The sequence below is a fragment of the Ictidomys tridecemlineatus genome, chromosome 1 (assembly GCF_052094955.1).
Source record: "Ictidomys tridecemlineatus isolate mIctTri1 chromosome 1, mIctTri1.hap1, whole genome shotgun sequence".
Lineage (NCBI taxonomy): Eukaryota > Metazoa > Chordata > Mammalia > Rodentia > Sciuridae > Ictidomys > Ictidomys tridecemlineatus.
The window spans coordinates 32292931-32320332 of NC_135477.1; the positions used below are offsets into that span (position 1 = coordinate 32292931).

Below are 27402 nucleotides of genomic sequence, written 5' to 3' on the forward strand. Positions count from 1 at the left end.
AAGAAAGCCAAGTTTACTTTAAAATTAGATTTTAAAAGTTCTAGCGATTTGCTTTTAAGTTCAGGTCAATTTGAGAAAAAGAAAAAAAAAAAGACAAGAATAGGGTCCTAAAATTGTGAGAGTAGATCTGGAAGTTTAAAATAATTCACAAAATGCAGTAAAATACACCAATAAAATCTCTCCATTTACGGGAACTTTCATTTTCCACTCCATTTTTATTGGTAAGGAAAGTCGAGAATGTCAGGAGATTCGTTTTAAAAAACAACTCTGGGGCAGTGCTGTTTGCTGGCGCTCTGTGTACTCCCAGAGTTCTGTCTAATACCCTATTGGAGTGGGGCCTGATGCAGGTGAGAGGCAAGGTACTGCAGTGGTTCAAAACCCAGCCTCTGGGGCCTGATTATTAGGGTTTGAAACTCACAACTGCCACTCACCACCTGTGTAACCTTGAGCAAAAAACTGTCTCTCACACCTCAGTTTCCCCAGTGGTACTGTGGGGCTCACGACAATGTCTGTCATCCAAGGTTGCTGTGAGGCGCTAGTAAGTGGTCCACGTAAAGTGGCTGGCATTACAGCGCGAGACGGGTACCAGCTTCTCCTGGGGATGACAAGTGTCTTTTTGAGGAACATGGCTGGTCTCTCTAGACATGGAACTGATTGTTGGGCTCAGTCTCTCACACTTTCTGCATCCACTGGGCCTACCATTGTCACTGACATTTAAACACCAGAGTCTTCACCAGCAAGTTCTGGAGGCTGTAAAATGAGCTACAAAGTAACAAAGGTTGATGGATCCTAATTAGAATAAGTTATACTCCACCTATGTATAATATTTCAAAATATACTCCACTGTCATGAACATCTAAAAAGGACAACAACAGGATCCTCTGTTGTTGCTGGTTGTCCTTGGAGCATTAGGTAGAATTTACTAACTGACTAAAGTAAGATACTACTGTGTCTGTGGAATTCAACCAATCAATAACCAATAATACCCAGATTAAAATTCTGTGATTTAATATTCAAGGAAAAACACACATTAAGTTTAAAACAAAATACAAAGAACAGAAAATTCAGTCTATGGCTACACTATGGACAGACAGAGTCCTTTAAGCCTCAAATTGTAGTATGCCCAGCCTCCAGTATGCATGGAAACCCACTTGTCCTCCTTGTCCCTCCTCCTTGCTCCAGGGCCACAGGGATGCCAGCCATGGACTCTTTCCTCTCTGGGAATCCCTAAAGCCCATAGAGATGCTCCATCTCAAATGTTCCCAGACTCCAGTCACATCTGTCCTCTTTAGGACTGACTTTTGGCTTGGTCTCAGAGGTTGTGGTGTGAGTGACTTTTGGGGCTGAGAATTTTCATGGGCTGCAGAGAGAGGAGTGGGGCAAATTTCCCATAGTTTCCCAAGTGGGAACCCCCAGTCATGTTGGTTTTTAAGTTTCTGCTGAGGGCTCCTGACAGTGGGAAAGTGGGGTGGGCTAGACAGGTGTGGCCAGGGATCCTGTTGTTGAAAATCAAAATTGAGACACCAGTCTTAAAACTTTGGGTGGGACTGGGCAGAGTGGTGTCTAGGGGTTGAAAAATCTGGTTGTCCAAAGGGAAAAGAATTGGCGCCCTCAACAGTGACAGGGAATGGAGATATGAGATCAGTCAGACACGAGGGCAGGCAGAGTGCAGCACAGGGAGGAAGACAGTGTGGTCGCCTCACTGCCTGGAGAAAAGCAGCAGCCCCCATGGAAGTGGTGGGAGGCAGTGGGAATCAGAGAAGAAATACACTTAGAAACAGCCCAGAGTGGCTCCTTACCTCATTGAATCGCATCACAAGGTCCTCGAGGGCATTGTGCTCTCCATTCTGAGAGGTGAGAATCGATGCCGAGATGGACGCTTTGAGGCAGGGCAGGGACCTCTGGCATTCCGGTGTGCCCAGGTCCCGGGTTAAGAAGCAAAGGTAGTCCACTGGCAGGACCTTTCGGTAAATATTCTGCTCCTGCTCTGTCAGGATGCTGGCGACTTCCTCCGGGAACTGGATGAGGGGTTGCAGGTCGATCAGCTCCTTGCTGATTCCAGCTGAACTTGAAGGGAAGGCGTTGGAATTGGCCATAGAGGTCCCTAGTTGGCGTTCTGAAATAAAGTGACAGAAGTCACGGTTACGCGAGGGATGGTATCCCTGACAAGAGACACTTGCTTGAGAGCCATTCAAAACCTTGCAGGCTTCTTAGCCAAATCCTTGATGGGTGAACTATCTTGCTTATCTGGAGACCTTTCTGATATTTGTCCTGCTGTCCTCCCACCTCCATGAAGTGGGGAGAGGGCATAGTTTTCCATTTTTAGAAACACTATTAATCTGGCATATCATTCTTCAACCAGTTCACTATAACACTCTGTAGAGTACCATTTGCTTCTTTATCTTCCTTTGCTAAGAGAAAAGAAGTTTGGGTAGGTGAGGGTACAGACAATTAAAATGGAAATGGAAGGAAAGTCATACATGTAATGTGTTTATTTCATGTAAGCATTAGGTGACCTGGAGACCCCTCTGAACAAATATTTAAAACTTCAAGGTGTATTCTGCCAACTCTATGCCTTCAGAAATTTTGATTTCACTGAGGTCCATTTGGGAGTTTGCAAGAGTAGGACTACCTATAAAAGTAAAGAAGGAATGAGTAATAAAATGTATTTAAATAAATCAGTCTTATTCCCTGGTCTACAACTGGAAGGGAGAAGGTGGCAGAGAGAAGCAGAAGAGAAAGTGGCAGGTACATTAGATAGAAGTACCAAAGGTAGGAATTCCTAGGCTCAAAACGATCCTCTTAGTCATACATGCTTTCTTTTTATTTTGACACTATCCCAGTCTGCCTCTTTATTCCCGCCTATATCACGTTCCCTTATTCACTAATTCATCTACTTAACCATCCATCCATTCATTCATTCAACAAACTTGGAAAAATCTATGATGCACCCTAGAACAGAGTTTCCCCAAGTACAATCTTCAGAAGACTGGTACTTGGAAGAAAAAACATTTTTGTAGTCATGAAAAAAGTCAGGGATTCATGTCACAGATTCATGTCACACATCTCTTCCTGGAGAAATATGAGGCACACTGGTGCACTGTCACGGGCTCTCATGGGCCCTGTAGCAAAGAACTCATTTACAGCAGCTTAACCTAGTGCTCCCCAGAGCCACGCTGCATATAGTATCTACGACATCATTCTGTGTGGTCAGTGTCCTTGAAATCTCTTCAGGAAATATTGCCCTAGAGTCCAAACTGCCCTCCTTCTCTAAACAAAGCAAGTCTTTCCTTCTCGGCAGACCTTCCTGGGGGTCTCCTGCACATGTTATTTGCTCCAAATCTTTCCTACATCCCTTCCTTTTCTTACAAAACCCTTAACTGCCCCTTGCTAAAATAAGTCCATCTTTCTTCTGACAACACTGCTACTGGCCACCTACCTGTCATCAGAACTGGATTCTGGGTAATAGTGATGTCCACAGAAGGACTTCCTTGACCTTCAGATCTCCTCAATATTCCAGGATTCGTTTTCTCTCTCCACTGCAGAAATCTTTGGAAGTATCACTCCAAATGTTTGTCTGTCTGTCTCTGTCTCTCGATCTCTGTCTCTGTCTTTGTTTCTCTCTGAATTACTGAGCTCTGAAGTCCTTCTTTTCCCCCCAGTTTCCAAAACAAAGCAACCACTATGTTGACAGGACACCTGTGCTGATGTTCTGGGCTCTGATATTTTCCCCTCAACTCATCCTTTCTTAAGCAGCCTAACAGCCTTTGAAACTCTGCACAGGAAGTTCTTGATAGTATTTGCTACTTGATTAAATGAGCTGCTCCCCCTTTTGAGGAATGCTTTCAGGCCAGTAGAAAAAAAAAACCCGCAAACTCTTTAAAGTTTGAGTGACATTGCTCTCTACTAATGCAAATTGGACTTGTAAACATGTTTCAGGCAAAACTTTCTGTTTTGTCTTCGCTATAAAATTTGTAATGTACAAACAAACATTCTCTTTGATTGTGAAAAGCAAATAAGTGAATAAGGAATGTATTCAAAGCATTTTGTCCACATTTTGGACCAAACTACCAAAAATCTACTGCAGCAAAAAGTGGGAACTACCAAAATATATTGGGTTTTCTCTAAGCTCAGATTCCAAAAATGTAAAATAAGGCAAATGCCCCAATCCAGCCAACTTGGCTTCACTCTCCAATTTTCTAAATAGTTTAGAAAGTGACTAGCTTTCCTGAAAATTGCATCAGAATGTGGCCCGATGACAGAGGCAGGTTGCAGTTTCTGGACACTGATAATTTATGTACAATGGAATTATCTACATATTGGAATACTTCTCAGAAGTAATCAGCTCCAAGACACGATTTCAAAATACAGTACTTTACAGAGGAAATAAAAATAACTCCCAAATCTTATGAAACAGTCACTTACTTATCTAATATATTAGAGAAGAGATAATGCAATAAAATATAGAATATTAAGATGATATATTGCAAGTAGCAATACATCTTGAGATATGAATCACATGCGGTTACAATGAATGACAAATTCAGTGACTGGTGAGAAATAGTAATAAAAGAGAGCTAAAAAAAAACTGAAGAAAAGAAGAAAAAAGAAGCCTGGTTAGTGTAACTTTAATAAATCTGGTGACCCCATGTATCTCAGTATAAGCACGCCAGTTATACTCAAAGGAAACACAAATTAGAGCTAGAGACCTTGAAACAGGTGCAGGCCTTTAACGTAGATTTCCTTAAAGCAGGATGATGCAGGGATTTTATACCATTCACCATAGAGAAAAGTCCCAGAAATATTCTCAGAACATAATTTTCTGTCTGTCAAGTTCCACACGTTTAGCAGCTATCATGTCCCACTTATTTCCTTGCTGGGCTCTCCTTCTTCCTCTTCACATGCCACATTGCCATGGTGCTCAGCTGTGTGTCACCTCCCCACCTCCCTATCTTCAACACAGGACACCTGATGATGGATTAAAGACTCTGTGACACCTGACCCTTCCTCCATGTGTATAGCAATGTTCCTAGAGCCCACGATTATGTAGCTCCCTTGTGAAAGCATTTTTGGAAAATTTCTGCTAAATAAAATTATCACCTCATTGATAGTCATTGCTCTCAGCCCCTTGGTCTTCTGTTAATAGTCACTCTACAGCAGAATAGGGCTATCTTTCCAGGTACTGTCACAGCCTTGACCTGTGTATAATGAGACAAAGTGATTCCATTTTCCTGCTTAAATAAAAGCTTCTTGTGCTAAGTGCTTTCTATGGATTAATTCAGGACATAGTATTAGCCATGTTTTATTCATGAGAGAACTATCCTTCACATAAGGTCCTTGAAGTAGTAAGTTAGAGAGCTGGTGCCTGAGCAGGGTCTTTTTGACTCCAGGACTCGTGTTCCTGGTCACTCAGCATATTGTCACACTGGCATTCCAGTCTGTAGATACAAGTCAAGAGATTTTCGTGTAAATAGGTTCCTTGTCCTTTAAAGGGAGATCTGGTAAATGACCTCACAGGGACTCACAGGGTTGACAGCTCTGTTTCTCCATCAGCATGGAACCATCGTCACTTCAATCACGTTACAACTACGTGCGTGATACTAGAGTATACAGAAATTCAGATGAGCCCTCTGCCACCCTTGCTGGGGGTTTATAAAATGTCCCCATGCTATAAACCTGTATTTTCCAAAGTGCATTGCTCTGGATTCATACAAAACACGGTTCCTTTGTTAGTAATTTAGGGGAAATATTGAGTTAAATGAAACTAAACAGATTCCAATCCCTCTTTTTTTTTTTTTTTTTAACTGTCGGGTTTCTCAAAGTCCTGAATAATTCCCATGGGAGAAACGTAGTGTGACATAGCCTCCCTCAACCTTGCTGTCTGTCTCTGTGTCTTTTGCATGGCAATCACAGTCTCTGAAAAGTGTTCTTATCACACTCCACAATTCTCAATGGGAGAAATGGTGCCTAAGGGATTGGTGATCTCAAGAGCTTAGTTTGCCCCGTTGCTGGAATCCTGTGTAAGGTTCCAAGGATGAGAGGGCTTATTTAGGAAATTGCAAGTTGCTTCCTGTGGCTGAAGCTTATACTAAGAGAGGCAGGATACTGCTCGAGAAAACATGGAAGGAAGCTTCATTTTCCAGAAGGATCTAGAGAATGAGAGAGTCTCATGAAGGAACAAAGGCAGACAGGAGTGGTGGGAAGAACTAAACACAGATGCATCCTAGACTTCTGGGTCTTCCATGGATGTTGGCATCTCAAGGGACAGGAAGCCCACACCAAGTCTTCCTTTGAGGAGTGCTGCTCTGAGAAGATGAAGCATCCCCCAGAGCCCTCCTACCAGACCATAGAGTCTTCTTCTCCTCCCTTGTTCTCTGGTGATCAGCTCAGCTAGCCCTTGACCTTGTTAATTAGCTGTCATTCCTAGGGGTCGTACACAAATTGCACAACCCACAAATACCCAGGTATTGGTTAGTGCTTTTCCTATACTTGTTCATCTAGTGCCTTTGGGGAACCTTCTCCCCTCCAGGCTTAGCACTTATGAAAACAATGCTGATTCAGATCCTGATCCCATCCAGGAACCTTCAGCTTGGGCTAGAGTCCAATGAAACTAAACAGATTCCCCTCCCTCTTTTTTTTTTTTTTTTTTTTTTTAACTGTCAGGTTTCTCAGTTTTGCATTTATTTCTCCTTTTGCTTTTTGGTGCCCACCAAAAGTCAAAGCATTTGGGGTTTCTTGCTATGTCTCCCTTGGTGTTTCATACCCATTGGTTCCTGGGGAGGTTTGTTATTCTTAGTGGTGAGAGAAGATGGACTTCAAAGAATGTGCTATGGTAGGTAAGGAAGAGGAAACTGCCCACTTCCTTTATTTCCAGCCATTAGGTAGGGATCAAAACAGAATGACCTGGCACACAACCCACTCTGTATAGACTCCCCTGCTTAGAGATGAGGGGCAGCCCTCCCTGTTATACTGGCCAGCCACTGCCAAGGAACATGCGAGTAATAAAATGTCCAAACCTCCTCCTTTGAGTCTTCCAAGTTCTTTCTTTGGAAAACCATATGCTGGGGTTTTGCAGTCCTGGAGTTGAACAGTTTCATATGAACATCTAGAGTTTATAAAATAATTTCTCATATAATCTCTGCATAATGTGAAGGAGTAATTGCTCCTACCACAGGTAGGAATTGATGCTCTTATTTTTTTTATAAAGCTTCAATCAAGTTGTTATGTGGCTTGCCCAGGAATCCAGCTTGTGAGTGGTGAACCCTGGAACTGGCAAAGGCTGAGAGAGAACCTGAAGATTCTGGCTCCTGGCCCAGTACTCCATGTTACCCTAAGCCAAGGCTGAGCTATCTTGGGCTTACTCAAGTATCCAGGGGCCAGCCTTAGTAGCAGCCAGTATATCTGAATGGATTTAAGAAATGCTAAGGAGAGGGGCTGGGGTTGTAGTCCAGTGGTGGAGCACTTGCTTTGCATGTGTGAGGCTCTGGGTTCCATCCTCAACACCACACACACACACACACACACAAAATAAATAAATAAACAAACAAATAAAGGTATTGTGTCCATCTACAACTAAGAGAGAGAGAGAGAGAGAGAGAGAGAGAGAGAGAGAGAGAGAGAGAGAGAGAGAGAGAGAGATTAAAAACAAAACAAAAAAAGAAATTCTAAGGAGAAATTAATCCATTCTTTTGAGTGCCTACTATGTGCCAATCTTTGTTTTAAGGCTACACTGATATTGGGATTTAGTGAATAATAAAATGATCCTTGTGCATATAGAATATCTAGAAGAAGACACACATAAACAATAAATCAAGTATATGAGGGGCTGGGGCTGGGGCTGAGCAGTAGAGTGCTTGCCTAGCACATGCGAGGCCCAGGGTTTGATCCTCAGCACCACATAAAAGTAAAATGAAGGTATTGTGTCCAACTACAACTAAAAAAAAATATTTTTTAAAAAGTATAGGAGTGATAATGCATGTTGGAAGGTGATAAAAGTGTTATGATGAAAATCAGAAGAGCGTTTCAGAATGTGGGTGCAGAGAATGTTACACAGCATACATGAACTAGAATGTTGGCAACTTCTGCAAGTTTTTTTTTTTTTTCCTGCAAAAGTGTTCAAAACTGGGCTGGGGTTGTGGCTCAGAGGTACTGCGCTGGCCTAGCATGCGTGAGGCACTGGGTTTGATCCTCAGTGCCAAGTAAAAATAAAATAAAGATATTGTGTCCATCTACAAAATAAAATAAAAATATTTTTAAAAGTGTTCAAAACTTAACTCATCAGGATGCTCTTGGCTTGTCATCCTTTTCTAGTGTTTTAACAATAGCTATTCACCTAGCTCTTGCTCCTCACCATTAATTAGCCCTTGGAATTAAGTAACACATTTAATTCCCATGAGAAACCCAGGAAGATGAATGTGATTATTCCTACTCCACAGAGGTCAGAAATGTTAAGTAATTTACTTAAAGACACCCTGCTTCTATGAGATGAGGCTGGAATTTAAATCTCGATCTGACTACAACAAAAGATCTGCCCTCTTTCATGCTTAGCATTTTAAGAGGTGTTCTGCAGAGGAGACACAGTCCCCTGATTACCTGTTGTGCCTGTGACTCTCTCTGTATCTGTCTCTTCTCTCTCACATGTGCGTGTGAGTGCCAAGTGCACGCACACACACACCCCTTTTCTTTTCCAGGTAAGGAATGAGGTTGGAGAGTTAGGCAGGACCTTGCAGAAATCTGTACCTTCCCAAGCTGAGCGACCTTTCAATCATAATTGTAAATTATATTCTATTAAAACTTGGAAAAAGCTATCTCATGGCCCTGATTCTGAAGCTTTATCTTTCATTCCCACTGTCTGTGGGTCAGGGGTGGAGCAAAGGGAAAATGGACACAGTTTTCTTTGAAGACAAAACAGAATTTAAGCATGCAATTCATTTGTCCTAGCAACTCCACTTCTAAGATTTTATCCAAAAGAAATTCTTGAAAAAAATCTAGACAAAGTGAGGGAAATTAATCTGGACTAAAATTGAAAAAAAAAATCACATGGTGAGAAAAGCAAATTTAGAGCAGTGAGACATGATCGTACTGGGAGAAAAAGCATTTTATAAATGCAGGTCTATGTTTGATATCTATCCAGTACACATGAAACTAGTAATAGTGTCTATACATTACATGGCTCTATTGCTTAACTTTTTATAATGCACATATAACAATATTTTAAATTTTTTCAGCACTGTGGATGGAACCCAGAGGTGTACTACCACTGAGCTATATCCCCTGCCCTTTGTTATATTTTATTTTGAGACAGTCTTACTAAGTTCCCTAGGATGGACTCCAACTTATGATCATAGAACATAATTATATGTTCTATGAAATAGAGTCATAGAACATATAATTAATTTCTATAATCTTGCCTCAACCTCCCATGTAGCTGGGATTACAGGCATGTGCCACTGTGCCCAGTAATATCAGTATTTTAAAAAATAGATAAAGTGATATGTGAAAAATAGGAAGTTATACTCCAGTATGTATGATGTATCAGAATACATTCTATTGTCATGTATATAAGAATTTTTTTAAAAAACACTCTACTGAACAATGAATCAGAAAAAAAGTGACATGTGAAAAATTTACCCAGAGAACAAAACTTCAATCTTCCCATGTTCAAAAACTAGTCCAGCTGTTCCAGTTTTTTTTCCTAATAAACTGCAATATTATTTTCCTTTAAAAATTTTTAATTTATTCTTCTTAGATAGATATGATAGTAGAATTATTTTGATATACTATACATACATGGCATATAACTTATTCTAATTAGGATCCCATTCTTGTGGGTGAACATAATGTGGCGTTACACTGGTCATATATTCATAAATGGCAATACTGTTTTCAAAAGTACTTCAAGTTACAATTAAGGAAGAAAGTAGGAAACTTTTATCTACTCTGTTTTCTTTTGAAAATAGATTAATTTTGGATGAACTTTATAGATACTTTTTTAAAGCATTGGATTCTCAAAAGCACATTTAATGGTGTCCTTCCAATTACACAAAACAAGAGAGAAGGACATCGATTTCATTTTATAACAGATTCAGAGTTGGTTTAAAAACACTATCTCAGGCAGAGCTGAAAATTGCTTCCAACAGGGAAGTAATGGGTTTGGAAAAAGTTAGTCAATTGGTGATTTTTTTCTCATTACCCATTATTGGTTTTCCGAGTAACAGATCAATCTTGCAATGAATGTGTCTGGCTTATTCTCAGTCTTCCATGAAAAAGACAAATCAATATAGCGCATTATTTCTCAGTCAGTACTTAAAAAAGAAGAAAGCCAATATGTCTAGACTGAGAGTTAAGCCATGCTCACCATCACACTGAGATCAATGATGGAACCAGCGCCACATCGGTCTGACACCAAGGCCCAGCACCCCTAAATCACCCTGCTACACGACTTGAAGGGCTTCTTCCCTTTGGTCTCCATGTAGGGCTGATATCTCTCAGTGGTATGTGAATGAGGCAGGGCTGGGACTCAATGCTCAAGCTGGATGGGATGAATTTTCAACACTTCACAGTTTGGAAAACCATGCCTCTGAGAGGCCACCTTAGACAACTCAAGGTCCCTGACTCCCAGCCTGGGGCATTCCCTGTCCACTCCATGATCACTCTTCCTTAGCGTGGCTAGAATCTCAGATGCTGCAAACTCCTGGGGGAAGCTCTCTGAGAAGGAAACACTGAAAGGGTGTGAACTCCAGAGGCTGTGAGTGAGGTCCTGGGAGTCGTCCAGACTTGGGGTCGCAGCCCAGTGCAGTCACTGACTTGCTGTATGACCTTGAGCATGTTCTAAACAGCTCTGTCAGAGAGATGATGGGGGCATCAAAATGAGGAAATGTACGCAAATGTTTGTTACCTATTCAGCTCTCCATAGTTAGCTGTTGATCATCAAAGCTAATTCATCAACTGAAAGATGAAGAAGGAATTCTGGGTCTTTCATCTTAGAAATCTTGATGGCGAGACTTAGGAGTTATGCATGTATCAAACCATTTCAGGCAATGGAAACTTTTGCTTTGTTTTTTTTAACCTGCAATTTGCACCCTCTGGTGTGGTGCCCACCATAATAATAATAATAATAATAATAATAATAATAATAATAAATTTAACTCCCAAGAGACCAGAGTACAATTCATTAGTTTTTATATATCCAAGAGTTGTGTAACCATCACCACCATAGTCAATTTTAGAATATAGTCATCATCCCCAAAATGCATAAACTTGTACATGTTAGCTTTCACTTAACTCTCCCAATTCTGTCTCACATCAGCCTCTGACAACTACTAATATACTTTCTGTTCCTATGGCTTTGTTTAGATTGGACATTACATATAATGGAATCATAGAACATGTGGGCTTTTGTGTCTGGCTTCTTTCACTTAGCATATTTTCAAGGTTTATCAAAGTGGTAACATGCTGCAGTACTTCATTTCTTTTTACAACTGAATAATTCCAATTTCATTCTGTGTATATGTTTAGTTTATTCATCAGATGATGGACATTTCAATTGTTTACATTTTTGGCTATTATGAACATTTAATTTCTATTGGGCTTATACCTGGTAGTGGATTGCTGAATCATATGGTAACTCTGTATTTAGTGTTTTGAGGATGCTCAATTTGTTTCCATAATGACTGCACTGATTTAAACTTCCACCAGGGATGTACATACAGGATCCAGTTTCTCACATCCTTGTCAACATTTTCTTCTTTCCTGTCCCGTCCCTCCCCTCCCTCCCTTTCTTCCTTCTCTTTTTGATTATCCATTCTGGTAGGTTTAAAGTGATAACTTATTATATTTTTGATTTAACATTTTACTAATGACTAATAATATTGAATATCTTTTCAATATTATTAGTCATTTGTCTACATTCTTTAGAGAATATATTCAAGTCTTTTGCCCATTTTTTAATCTAGTTGGTTTTTTTACAGTTGGGTTTTAGTTCTGTATACATTCTAAGTGTTAATTTCTTACTATATGTAATTCACAGATATTTTCACCCTCCTGTTGTTGTCTTTTACTCTACTGATAATGTCTTTTGGTACAAAACAGTTTTTAGTTTCAATGAAATCGAATCTGTCTATTCTTTGTTTTCTTGCTTATGAATTTTTGTATCATATCCAATAAATTATCACCAAATCCAATGTTATGAAACTTTTCCTTGTTTTTTTTCTTCTAAGAGTTTTATTGTTTTATATCCAATTTGTTTTATGAACTATTTTGAATTAATTTTTGTATGTGAATGGTAAGGGTCCAACTTTATTCTGTTGCACGTGAATACCTAGATATATCAGCATCATTTATCAAAAAGATTGTTCCCTCCCTGTTGAAGGGTCTTGGCATCCTTGTTGAAAATTACTAAACTCATATATATGAGGATTTATTTCTGGGCTTTCTATTCTATTCCATTGGTCTCTATGTCAGTCTTTGTGCCAGCACCACAATGTTTTGATTACTGTAAATCTCTAGTAAGTTCTGAAGTCAGAAATCTGCTTTAAGATTTTTTTTCTGACTATTCTGGGTTCCTTGACATTCCATATGAATTTTAGGGCCACCTCATTAATTTCTGCAAAAGTAAAACCACCACCACCACAACAACAAAAAACCCCACCAACCCCCCCTGAAATTTAGATACTGTGTTGAAATTGAACATCTCTTTGGAGGAGTATTACCACCTCAAGGGTACTGAGTCTTCCAATCCATGAACACAGGGTGTTTTTCCATTCATTTAGGTCCTTTAAAATTTCTTATGAAGATTTTTTTGTGGGAGTAACTATACAAGTCTTACTTAGATGTAACTTTAAATCATAAAAAAGCCTTTGTTATTTGTTCCTAAATATTTTGTTCTTTTTCATGCTCTTATAAGTGGAATTTCCTTACTTTCATTTTTGGATTATCCATAGCTAATGTATTGAAGTACAACTGATTTTGTATCTTACCAACTTGATGAGCTTTGTAGTGTTTTAGTGTCTATTAATGGCATCATTCTATCCAATAATATAGTTTTACTTCACTTTTCCAATCTGAATGGATTTCTTTCTTTTTCTTATATAATTGCCCTAGATAAAAACCTTCAGTATAACATTGAGGGGAGTGTCAGGAGTAGACATCTTTGTCTGGTACTTGATATTAGGTAGAAGTTTTCCATCATTATGCACAATATTATCTGTGGGTTTTGTGTAGATGCACTTTATCAGTTTGTGAAGTTCCTTTCTATTTTTATTTTGTTGATTTTTTTTCATGAAGGGGTGATGGATTTTGTCAAATACTTTTTCTGTCCATTGAAATGACTATGTGGTTTTTGCCCATTATTCTATAAAGAGAGTGTTACAGTGATTGGTTTTGGTGTAATTATGTATATGTATGAACATTTATTTTTACATGAATACTAAATGTTTAATTAAAATTGAACTGAGAAGAGCTTTGTACAAGACCAACAGACATTTATTGTATATTTGCTATCCTGGCTCTAACTTGAACCTCTATGTTGGACAAGAACAGGTGGCAAACTGAGATGTAACTGTAACCATGATTTCAAATCACAATCATAATTTTAAAAATTTGTTTGTTTTAAAGAAAAAATATATATGTACATATATAAAGTTTAAATATTAAATTAAATGTAGATACACACATGAACTTTTTATTGTTTGCTATCATAATCACATTTTCAACTTTTGACAAGATGAGTATCAATTAAAAAGCTCTATAAATTAAAAGAAAATCAGTCCATAATATTTCTGGTTTAGAATATATTATTGCAAAAATGACTTCGGGGAGGTCAAAATTACTTAATGAGAAAAAACATATATGGACCTGGAAACTTTCTTTTCCCATAAAAGGCAACAATAATGGTACTGATAATATTACTTGCTAACATTCATGAAACCTGCCCCTCAGTTAATCACATCCTAGCATCAATTTTATTTAAGAATCTTTTAGTCCTACAAACAACTCTATGGCCAACATAGCGATTATTCTATTTTTTAAAAAATATTTATTTTAAAGTTTTAGGTGGACACAATATCTTTATTTTACATCTATGTGGTGCTGAGGATCAAACCCAGTGCCTCATGCATGCCAGGTGAGTGCTCTAACACTGAGCCACAACCCCAGCCCCAGTTATTATTCTATTTCATAGCTAAGAAACAAAAGTCACTTGACCCAGCGTTCACAGGTAGTTAAGAGGTGGGGTCAGAATTTGGGAGCAGACCCATGTGATTCCAAAGCAATTTGACTTTAAACCATATTTTGTGATTTGGGTACCAGAATTTCATTTACGTGTAAACTCAGAATTGTTCATTTCACCTTTTGAATTGAAATGGGACCAACAATCCTGGAAGATTGTAAGATTCGCAGTATGCCATTTGTTGACCAAATGCTATGTCAAGTACTCATTGAATACTTATGATATGAATTTAACCCATATCATGTAAGTAATTAGTAATGGACAAGGCTATCAGGAACTGTTGTATATTTTATTATGCAGTTAATGATTTTTTGACTATGTTTGATCATTTAAGTAGAAGATATTTATTGACAAGGTCAATTCCACCTTTTAACAGAAAAAAAAATTAGCTATCCCAGAGTGGCTAATGATTCATTTAGTATATCCATAACTGGGTACATTAAAATCACCATAAAGTTGTTATATGGAGGGAACTTGATAATCTAATACCGTGGACCTTCCTGAAGTCCTGGCTCAGGACTCAGGACTACACTACTGTGGTTTTCTTCTTAACTCTCCCAACATGGTGCTGATTTCTAGATCTCCTTGCAGCCTCTTGGCCTGAACTTGGTCTTTTCAGTTGTTTGTTCATCTCTTTCTTATCCTTTATTAAAATTGGTATATTATAATTATACATAGTAGTGGGATTCATTGTTACCTATTCATACATGGACATAATTTGGTCAATTTTATTCCCTAGTCTCTCCCCTTTCCTTCTCTTCCTCCCTTCCCCTACATCTTTCTTTTTCTTTCTTTGTAGACAGACACACTATCTTTATTCATTTTTATATGATGCTGAGGATCAAACCCAGTGCTTCACACATTTGAAGCAAGTGCTCTACCACTGAGCTACAGCCCCAGCCCTACATCTCTTTCTTAACCTAAAAAGGCCCATCTCAAGTTGTAACCATCACAGCTTAGCAGATGGCTTGCAAACGTATAACTCTGGTTTTGACCTCTCTGACCCAATTCAGACCCTTGTGTTAGGAGAGTTTACTTGAATGTCCCAGTCTCTTAAAGTCAAGATAGTCAAACTGGGGACTAGGCTTGTAGCTCAGTGGTGGAGACTTGCCTAGCACGTGGGAGGCACTGGGTTTGATCCTCAGCACCACATAAAAATAAATAAATAAATAAAATAAAGGTATTGTGTCCATCTACAACTCAAAAGAAAATTTAAAACAAAAGATATTCAAACTGGATCTAATTTTTCACGTTAAAAAAAAATTAAAACTGCCTTTGTTTCTTCAGGTCCACAATCTTGGAGGCGTTCATCACTTATTCCTCCATGTCTTGGGTTGAGTTTGCATCCATCCATCCACCACTGTGCAGAGGATTGGTCCCTTCCTTTCCATTGCCATTGCTTTCCCTTAGCTCCCTTACAAATCATGTTTGCAATGTGGTTGTTCTGTGCTGTGAGGAATCCTTATGCAACCTCCTGGCCATGGTCCAGGGGATCAGAAAGGCCATTTGGCCCTATGAGATGACGTCCATGATGTCAGTGGGAAGCGGGAGAAGGATGGAGGCCAGCCCAGTGAAATGTGTAAAGAAAACGAACATGGTTTACACAAGTCTGGGAAGGTCCTCACATTTCCTTCCTCGGGTCAGATTCTCTCTACTTTGGTATAAAACAGCGTAGATTATGGAAAGACAGCTGTTGGCTGAGTCCTGAGCAGTACAGACAAGAAAGATGTTGGCCTCTAGCTAGACACGGATAGCCCAGGCTGCCTGCACCTGGTGTTGTGGCTCTCTGGCTGCACTGCTACCAGCACTTGCTGTGTAAACCAGGGATGCAAGCCTGAGCCGAGGGCTCCATAATAGAGTGCTCAGGAGCATGGGCTCTGAAGTGGGATGGACTCGAGTTCAAATCCCTGCTCAGCCACTCTCTGGTTGCTTAACTGTGTAACTAATTCCTCAGAGCCGAGCAGGACAACTTCTTGGGAACACCTAGGTAGCAGAACAAAACATCACCAGGATGAGAGTGCAAACCGATATTCCTACACCCCTCTGTTTCAGTCAGCCTTTCCACTGCTGTGACTAAAAGATCTGACAAGAATACTTCTAAAGCAAGAAAGTTTATGTGGGGACTCAGGATCCATAGAAGGCTGGTTCCATTCCTTAGGGCTCAAGGGGAGGCTGAACACCATGGCGGGACAGTGTGGTGAAGGGAAGTAGCTCATATGATGATCAGAAAGCAGAGAGAGACTCCATTCACCAGATATGAAATATATAGCCCAAAGGCACACCCTCGGGGACCTACCTCCTCCAGCCATAACCTACTAGCCTTTGGTTACCACTCAGTTAATCCTGTCAGGGAATTAATTCATTGATTGGGTCAAGGCTCTCATAAACCAATCACTTCACCTCTGAATGCTCTTGCACTGTCTCACCCATGAGCTTCTGACTCATATGGTAGAATACTTGCCTAGCATGTGGGAGGCACGGGGTTTGATCCTCAGCACCATCACAAGTAAAAGATCATATATGTGTCTTTAGCACACCCCTGAGGCTTCAGGGGGTGGTTGGGATCACTTTGTAGATCTCTAATAGCCTGGTAAAACAGAAGCTCTACCAAGCCTAATCACAGGGCCTTGGTTTTGAGGATTAAAGCAGGCCAGTTTGGATCAGAAGAGAACAGCTCAGATAAAATACGAGCTTAAAGCCATCAACTATCTTTCTTCTCCTCAATCTCTCTAAAGGCACCAACTTAAAACACAACAGTCTCTGTTTTCTCATCTTTGAAATGGGGATCATAATTCCATACTACTAGACTGTGTTGAGAATTACAGAGAATGTCCATAAAACACTTTGCAGGCCACTAATGCAAGGTCCATATACTTCCATATAAACTCCAGGCAGGCTGTCACGGGCATGTATTCACATTTACTTGTTTATGAGCACATGAGAGTTGGAAAAGGGTGGGTCATTGATATATATATATATATATATATATATAAAACATGTGGATCCTTTACTGTTTTGAAGCCCAAATTACTCATTGGTCTATTATTTCTTTCAGAGTGATTTCCTTTTTGTCTACACTTACAGATGGAAATATAAAAATGCAAGGAGATTGTTTTCTTACAGCTGGTGAACCATATCTAATTACTCTGTAATCTCTTCACCTGAAGTCCCATTTGGTTAGCCCCTGTTCCCTCCAAAGGAACAATCATCAATCAGGACTCCCTCTGGCTACTCTATGTAGTATTTATAGTTGTTCACTATAGACCCCAGGTACCAAAGACATCCCCCAAACATTATCAGTGGAAGGCATTTGGGGCTTTTAAAGTTGGTCATGAAACTAAATGAAACAAAGGGATTAAGGACAGATGGGATTAAAGAGAGATGACTGAGGTTGTATGAGTAAGTGGCAAAGCCAGCAAATCTAAATCTTTTTCTGGAGATTTTTATCTAAAAATAAAAAGGGCAGATTTAACTCGATTTTTGCTGGTTTTAGAACCACACTTCCAGTCTCAAGAGGATTAGTATTGGTAAAGCACTTATGACAATATATTCATCTAGTGTCTGATTCAATAAATGGTAGTATAATCGTCATTGCTGATACTTGTAGTGACTGAGATGCACATGAGTGAGCTGCAGTTATGTAGTGACTGAGATGCATATGAGTGAGCTGCATGCATGTAGCTCTCAGAAATTAGGAAGTGGTATTTGGGGTTAGAAGTCAATTTCCTGTGAATTTGATTGGCTCAAATCAGTGCCCCAGGGTTTCAAAGACTGACTCAAGTAGACCGGCTGGGCTGAATAAGCTTTTGAATAATAAGCTTTTGAAGCCAGTTTCTGGGCTGAGGTTTAGAAATCTCAAAGTAAAGCAGAACAGATGAGCATAAGGGATCAAAAACCTGGAGCCCTCTTTGGGGAGGTCAGAGAGTTCTGGAAAGGACATGGCAGTCATGCCAGAAGACTTTTGCAGACAGAAGGTTTAATCTTTTCCAACTCTAGACATTTGGGATAGAAGCAAGGAAGAGAATGAGAAGTGGAAGTAATATAAATGTTGATCCACCGGCGAGTTTGATCTGTAACCTGCTTTTGATAGACAAGGTAGTAAGTCTCTGCTTTGCTGAACCTCTCTGTTTCAGTGCATCTGTGAATCCTTGCCTTCCCCTTCCTCACCCTTCCCTTCTCTTTCCCTTCTTCTATTCCTTACTCCTACCCTTCCTTCCTTTCATCCTTTATATCTTTTCTTTTGAAAGGAAAATTTTGCATTAAAAAACCCCTCAGCTCTCTCGTGGCCAAGGTGGAGGAGAAGAGAGATTTCTTTGGATTATCCAGCAGAGCTGTCTGGGAAGGCCAGAGGGAACTTCTAGGGCAGGTGAGTTGCTGAATATGGCTAATACACCTTGGAATCATGGTCAGGGGTAAATGTAGACAGAAAAAATGATCCCTGAAGGCAAGAGCCAGAGAGAGCTGCTGTCCTCGATCCCTGTCCTCCTGAGATTTGCCAGGCCCTGGAGACCAACACAGCTCGAGATGGTCCCGGTACCAGAGTGCCCCTCTCAACTCTGTTCTTCACAGTTCCCTGCCAAATCTGACCCTGATTGCCCTTTTCCTGAGACCTCTCTAGCAACAGAGCTTCAGTTCTTGATGTTTCTGAGTATCTTCTTTGCTCTATCTCCATGTTTTTTTTTTAAAAAATAATGTTTTAATCACTTCAGTAATTCACATATATGTATCTCATTATAATTCTCTGTAACAAGTATCTAAATTGTCTCATTTTACAGGTAAGATGTTGAAACTCAGGAGGAAAGGAGTCAAGTAACTTGCCTCAGATCTTGCAATGTGTATGTGCTTGGGTCTGGGATTTGGCTTTATCTCCAAACCCCACATTCTTAATCAGTAAACTTCTTCTCATGAGTATCACACTACAATACAACCGCTTGTTGACCTTGTCTCTCTGTCAACTAAGTCATCAGCTTCTAGAGTTAAAAGCAGTGCTTTCCTCCCACTTTTTTCATCCCTACCTAGGATAGGGCCATGGTGGGCATGCTGCACGTGTTTTCCATTTGTGCTACATTGCACTGACTTCCTGCAGGTGGACCAGAGGCAGGGTAAGAAAGACTCCAATCCAGCTCCAGAATAGTTCAACTCATGATTCCGTGAGCTCACAGTATAACAAAGTTATGCTATGGCATGTGTATAGAAACCTAAACTATTAAGCTGAAAGGAGTAACAAAGGACATTAAAAATAGAAATTGAGGTTGGGAACTCACCAAGACCCTGTCCGTGGAAAATGTGAACACTCTCTGGAACTTTTCCATCCCAGTTCCTGAATTTGTAACACACTTCCATAGGTCTAATTTGGGCTTTAACATCCCATTTGCAGGGGAAAAAAAAAAAAGATATCACATATGTTATGGCTCAAGCCATCTTCAGACTTGCAACTGAGGTGTTAAGATACTGCAAAAGAATCACAAAGTGAAGCACATGTGAAGTCCCCTCAGACTGGACCTGGGCAGCCGAAACAAGACTCAAAGACCCTTGAGGGCTGTAACCTTTCCCCTTGGAGATCTCTGAAAGACGTCCAGTGAGTTCCAATTTGGGCAGGGGTTTGTTTGTTCTGCTTGGTTCAAGTCAGGGCTACGGATCCCTAATGGTTTTAATGTCCCTAAAGGTTTTCCACATTTGGGCAAGATCTATGCTTCATGTAAGCCCCAAGGAGGAGGTCTGGCTGAGCCTTCTGTGCCAAGGGCGCTCAGATGCCGACTCAGGGGAGAGGTTTAGCAACATCTACCCCTTGGCATGAGCATGGAGATTTTTTACAATTGTGCTGTGTCGTAGTAAAAATGCCTCCATTCTTAACCAACTGTAGTTTTTACTGCATTTCATTTTTCTCCCGGTGATGCTGAATTTTCAAGACTAGACCTTTTTCTCCAACCACTGCATTATGCCAACAAAAACTAAGAGAGCTCGAACTGGCTTCTGGCCCTTTCTTTTGAGTGCACCCGTTCCTAATCCAGGAATAATCACTCAGGTTTGTAATTGCCACTCTCCTCCCCACTGAGGGTACCTCCAGGCTCTTGCCCTCACATGCCACTGCTAGTCTGACTTTCCTAAATCTGACCTGCTTAGGAGCCTGCAGGGGCTCTAATATCTCCTATATCTCCAGGGAGACAGACCCCAGCTACAATCTTGTGCCAAGATGACCCCAGTGTGTTTATAGCCCGACTCCCTTTTGCCCCAACTTGCTGGCCAACTCCTGAATCTCTGAGCTGAAGTGCTCTGGCAGAGTTAATGAGAATCTCAGAATGCAATCCAGGGCTCACAAATGTAGACGTCTACAGGGCCAAGCAGGTAAGAGAATGAGGTGGAGCCAGGTGTCTCACGTATGGGGCTAGTGTGTCTCATCTGAGGGGTGAGTGTGCGTCAGTGCCAGGCCACGGGACCAAGGGAAGATGATGGCCCAGGGCTTCCAGAGAAGCCAGAAGTCTACACCTTAATGCAAAGCTTCCCAATTTTTAAAATACTGCAGCTGTCAAAGACAAACACACATGGCCTGGATTTGGCCCATTAGGAACAAATTTTGCTCCCCCGACACAAGTAAAAACAGGGTACGAACTGAGTTTGGCATGGGGTAGGGGACTATTGGTAGTCCCCACAGGCTCATCTTCAATCCCCTTTCTAGTCCACACCATAAACTTCTCTTCTACATCCAACCTTTTGGAATATAGTTCCCAGAAAGCAGAGAGTGCTATTACCAGTTACCCTCCTTTCCCCACTTTCTCAAAACAATTATGTGGTTTCCATGGTTTTCAACTAATACTATCTCAGGTCTTCATTTGGAATAATCATTTATTTTCAGATTCCATATCACTGACATTTCAAAAATATTTTTATTTGGGGTACAAAGAGAATTGGAAGGGACTGAGCAGGAGGACACCTCTGCTTTATTTAGATCTGAACCATCCTTTTGAAACATATATCTTCCTGATTAACACCCTCTGAGGGCTTCCTATTGCTTCTGGAGCCCTTAATAAGAGCCCGCACCGTCCAGAAGTTTGTTTTCCCGCTCTGCAACTCAGTTTATTCATATGTAAAAATGTGAGGCCTAAATTAGATAATTTTAAAACATTTGTCATAGTGCCTGGCACACAGTGAGCATCCAGTACACGTTGGTGTTTGTTGTTCTGACTTCTCTGGACTTCCTTGGTATAACCAACCTTCCAGCTCCCTATTCTCCATCAAAACCTCGACTCTGCATACTCTCTGCAGCCACTATGCCTTTGCATATACAGTCACTGCTGCCCTGACACTATTCCAGCTCCTCTTTCCTCTTAGTAATCACAGATTGGACAATTATCCCCCAGCTTAAACATCACTGCTTCAGGGCAGACTTTTCTGCCTGGTCAAATCTCACACAGACATGTAAATCTCCCTTATATATAGCATGTATCACAGTTCAGTTTGCCATTTATTTTTGTGATTGCTTGCTTCCCTACTGGTATTTAAGCTCTTCATGGGTAGGGACAATGTCTCTTCTACTCTTACTCCCTGGCATTGTAGGTATTCGTAAGTATTTATGAAATAAGTGAATTCCCATATTCCCATCAGTGGTCTCTCTGACAGGTTGGAGTGGGATAACTCCAAGAAGAGGATTTTCCCCAAAGCTCTTTGCCTGCTTTGTGTGCTGCAGAGTGGACCCCCTACCTTTTTGCTCAAGGAAGAGACCCCAGACCTCCAAAGCAGGGCTGATGTAAAGACTGGGGTCACCTTCTGCCTTATTTTCCTTTTCTCAACAATTTACAGAGATGAGACCCTCAGGAACACTTGCCAACTGGCCCAGAGATGTGCGGACACTTAGGAAGTCCATAGAAACAGGTAAGAGAGCTATCCTCCATGGCTATCTGCCTTATTGTGGTCAATTAATAACACACATTAGGGCAGGGGCCAATGAAGATTAGAGACGTGTTTCTCATGTGACTCTCAGAGGGTCCACCTCTGCCACCTATCTTCAGTCACACATGGGGCAGGACTGAGACCAGTCCAAGAGACTTTTGCAAATCATGCTTTCAAAAAAAATGGTTATTGTTGATAAATTAACTTTTTGATGGGGCAATGCTCACAGGACAATGCAGATGTTTCAAATATTCTTGGTTTTAGTACAAGGAACTGCATGTGAGCCTGGAGCTGTGTGCACATGTTCACATATTCATTCATTCTCTCAACAAGTATTTTCAGAGCTCTTTGTATGGACCAGGCACTGTGTGGTTGCTTTTGCAGAGTGGAATACATACACTTGGTCCATTAGCTAACAGGAGTGGCTACTTCTCTTGTTTGACTGACTCTGTGCTATGACTCTGCAGCTGTAGGTGGAAGACCCCCAACTACCCTCACTGGTGCCCATATAAAAGAATGAAAGTGCATCACTTCCCCAAGATCTCTGAAGTCCTTGTAGATCTATAGGGCAAGAAGATAGAGGGTATGTGGGAAAATAATTGCTTTTGTAGTCAGTTGAACCTGCATTCAAATTTGAGCTTCCATATCGTATTATATTATGTACGTTCACAACACATGCACCCTGGTGTAAGACACAGGATCTTAGTGGGGAAAATCTGGAATGCTTCCTAGAGGTTAAGAACATGGGTTTGGGAGTCAGATAGGCTTAGGATCAAATGCTGACTTTGTCCCTATTAGCTGATAAACTCCAGTGAAAGATTTTGGTTCTGCACTTGGTAGTTCACTAGTCTAGAATTTTTGAGTTTCCAGGGTCTCTGAAACTTTCTGTACTCTGGGTTCCCCTCTGTATTCCCAGATCATATACACTAATACCTGCTGGAAATGGATTTTAGATGTTTGCTTATGAATGTAAAAAAATGTGACTTTGGGTACAAACAGGGAGAAACACCCACACTGCTACCCAGGGTGTTTCTGGTAACTAAATTCACAGGGAAAGCCTCCGAAGCATTGAAGCATACCATGTTCAGGCTTCTATGGAATCACTTGTAAAATAAATATTATGGAAAACGTTTTTGAAGAAAGTTCATTGTCGTGATGAACTGTTAAGTTAAAAAAGACTTAAAAAATACCAAATATGTATTTCCACTTGACAAAATATTTAGACTTTTGTGAAGGTGGTAAAATATCTTCTGTTAGAATTAAGTTAATTGGAAACAAGACATCCTTTAAAATGCCCTTTTACTCCTTTAACTTCACTACTAGTTTCTTTATTATTTTTTGAAGACTCAATTCCAACAGAAGTTTGAATAATGACTCAGACTATCTTGAGATCTTCTCTTTTTTTTCCCTCTTAAATATTTGCTACTGACCCACATGTTATTATAAACAGATTATAAGCATATTCCATTATGTTCTATAAATGTTCCCATGGACAAGAATTTTCATAGCTCACTTAAAGGAGATTTAGCCCTTTAAAACAATAAACAATTTAGAAACATTGAAAAGGATGTGTTTCATGCACTGAAAAACATCTCATTTAATTTGATCATAATGAGTACTTCATCTTTATAAAATTGTACAAATTTTAACTTGCACACTAAATTTTGTACTGATCACAGACTTTAGACAAAGTTCTTAATACCAGGAGTGAATACTTGGCATCTTTTCTACTCTGGAGGGAATAGAGAGAACATCGTCAGAGAATCAAGTAGAAAAACAGAAGCTTGATCTTCTCGGTCAGGGCTTGTTTCCTCTCGCTAAATACCTGCACACGCTTCTTCATGGTCTGATGTGGTTTTAGAAACCTCTGGGCTCACACATCCTGTGCTAATTTCAACTATAACCTTTATAACATCCTAAAATTGTCTGTTCATCTTACCATCTCCATTAGTACTCCTTTCCTTGAAAGGAAAGACTGCCTCTGGTCTACTGTTTTATCCTTGGCACACAGTAGATGTCCAACAAATATTGCTTAAATGAGTAACTGAATGAATGGCCTAATGCATGGGAACCAAGGAAAAGCTTACTCAAGAAGTCACACCGGAGCAGCTCCCAGCCACCCTCTCAGGTGTCCCATACGTTGCTAATGCTCTGGGTCCACAGCCAGGAAAACTTAGAGGGTGCTTTTCCTTCTTGTGTACACTTATGACTGAGCTAACAGCAAAGCCTCTGAGTACAGGGAAGGAATGGCCTTTCAATTTTCTATAATAAAGGGTTCCACCAATCATCATTTAACACCATTGTCATCCTCAGTATGACATAAGAGACTATGCAAAGATTTTTTTTCTTTTCTTTTGTTGTTTTTTTGTTAGCAGTGCTGGGGATTGAACCCAGGACTTTGCACAGCTGTTCTACCACTGAGCTATCTCTCAACCCTCTGCTAAGTTCTCAATATACATTTTTATACTTAACCTTCAGAACAACTAGAGGAGTTTCATTTTAAAATTTTCATTTTACAGATGCAGAAACTGAAGCCCAGAGAACTTAAGTCACCAGTTCAGGATGACCCAGTGTTGAATTCAAGACTCTAAGACACAAAGATGTTCATGTTCAATTTCTTTTAACCATAAAGTAACTCAGAGAGTGGCATTCTTAACAGGACAAAGAGAGCCTAAAATTACACTGGTCTTATTAATTCTGAGACCCTCATCCCATTTGTTTCAACAAAACCAGGCTTTCCCCTCTTCTGCCATATTTTCATTGGAGCATGAGGCCTGAATAGCTTTTATTATTTCTGCTGACAACAAGAGCATTGGAAAGGAGGAGTTTAAATCCATCAGAACCTCACACTGGCTTCAAATGCACATATGGAAATTAAATTGCAACTGTAGAAGATGGTAGGAGAACGGCATTTTTTGGAGGAAACCACTTTTGCATGTTTCTGACCCTATTCTTTGGCAGTCATCTCCTTCCTCTAAAAATGTTTACTTCCCTATTATTTTACATGCTCTCTTTAAGAAGAATGTTTTTGATCACCTTGATGGAAGACGAGGAATTTAGTCTATTCTTCCAATTACTGTAATTTATATATATATTAGTTTTGTTTTGCTATTAGTAATATTTTCAGCTTTAAATACTGTTCTTGAACTTCTCTCTTCACCCTCTAATTCAAATGTCCTTTTTGACTCCCCCAGGGCAAGCCAGCTGGTCTCTTTCTTCTCTAATTAAATCCGTCTCTTTCAGGTTAAACACACTTTCTTACTCTAGTTTGTTTGTTTGTTTGTTTTGTGGAACATTTAATTAGCAACACTGAGTATTTTTCCCTTTCAATATTCAGCAAGTTTGAAGGAAAACCTTGGAGTCTAATCATTGTTAGATTAGATCTGGACATAGCAGTGCAAATAACTATCTTGTAAATGATTTCTGGAATATGTAATCAGGACTTGACATTTTTATTTGAATCTCTTGAGTGTCTGTCCGGCATGCTGTCCTCACCAATCATCTTTCTGAATTCACTGATTAGGATGTAACCAGCCCTTAATCATCTGATTTATTTCCCTGCATCCCTCCCTCGATTCTGTGTCAACATTTTTGCTGAGATATAGGACAGAATGTTTTCTTTTCAAGAACTTGTTCCTGGGAACAAAATAAAGGCAAATGAAAGTATTGAATTCATCCAGTTAGATCCATTCACACCTCAGCACGTGACATGTTTAGGCCATACCTGGCCATGGAGTCACAGTCACATTCCTGAGTTACAGCTGGTATGAAGTCATACCCTGATGTCATACCTATGCGCAGAATCACACTCTTTGATGATACCTGACCACCAGTGGTCCCAAAGGCAGACAAATTTTGTTCTGTGCCCTCCACAGTTCCCGAATCCAGGACCTACTGGGGCCACTTTCAACTCACTAGTCTGCCACTTTCTGAATTCTCTTAAGTGGTTAAGTAGACTTGAAGCCTAACATTACATTTTTTTCTGGAATGAGAAACACTATTTTATAAGTTGAAGATTTCCAGATGTGATGGTTAGTGTTCTTCCCATAGGTGGCAAAGCACTCGGCCACAAAGGGCAGCTAGTGAATATTTCTTCAATGATTAATTGGTTCACAAACACACCCAATATCACATTTAAGCATACTTTTAACTCCCCCCCCAAAAAAAAATTCAATGTGACAAAACTAATAAGTCAGGATAGTCTTTAAATAAACTTAACTCTTGGAATTAGAACTATGCACATGCCTTCCCTGCCTGGTAGACATGTAAAGGGTAATTGTTTTGATTATGAGGAAGTCAACTAAGGCAGCTGTTATGAACTAAATTATTTATGAGGTATGGTCATGCATTTCAAATGTAAGTATGTGTATTCCTAATATGATTTCTGGTTTTTATATTCAAAGTGCTTAGGTTTAGAAACAGATACAAATAGGACATACTTATTACAGTGAAAGACAAATAAGTTGAAAATTTATCAGACTTTTCTACCAGAAACAAAATATTCCCTATTTTCAAATGAGAATATTAAATCTCTAAGACATGTTTTATTTTGACATTAATGTTCCATTTTTTTAGCTTATGTGTGACCAATAACTTTTCTACACATACATGCATGCAATCAAACTTGTTAAAAATGAACAGTGAAGATTACTTTTCTACCTCATAATTTAAATGGAAAACTATCTAAGCTTCGTCCAGGTTATATATAATTCCTTAATTTACAAACTGGACTCAGCAACAATTATGAGAAGGAAAAATTATGTTTAATGCACTAAGTTTACACTACTGTTGGTACCATATACACATTTGAGAATATTTAGCTGCATTATTTGAAAAATTCTCTTATTATTTTTCTGATTTTGCTATTTCAGGGTGCTATCTCACTATGGTTGATCCCGTTTTCCTCTCCCTTTTTACTTTATCTTGTTTTTTCTTGATTATCAAAGCCAATGATTCATTTGACGGCCATTGCTGTGCAGTGTTAGCCTTGAGATTCTAACAAGGTTAATGGGGAGAAAGGGGAAGGGAAGTAGAAAGAGCTTAACTGTATCAAACTAATGGACCACCGTGACAGAATGGTATAAGCTTTCACTTTTCTATTTTGGTACAGCATCCATAATAATCAAGGGTACACCCTGGCTGATCAATGCTTCCTATTAGGAAATGCCTCTCTCAATCTGGGAAACTTTCAACTTAATGGACATCGTCCTCAGTGGTCAGGAAGACAGGAAACCAGGCTTGTTTGTATCCTAACTGTCAGCTTTCTGTGCCATCCCATAGACTGGTAA

The 27402-nt window shown here is 39.8% G+C and overlaps 1 protein-coding gene across 2 annotated transcripts in view; it reads right to left on the reverse strand.

Annotated features, from left to right (window-relative positions):
• The window catches only part of Plce1 (phospholipase C epsilon 1), a 284305-nt gene that overhangs the window by 128131 nt on the left and 128772 nt on the right, over positions 1-27402 (reverse strand). For both annotated transcript variants that reach the window (XM_078037879.1, XM_013362156.4), the window contains exon 4: positions 1800-2116. In XM_078037879.1, the coding sequence (XP_077894005.1) occupies positions 1800-2116 (317 nt within the window). The remainder of the gene's footprint in view (positions 1-1799; positions 2117-27402) is intronic.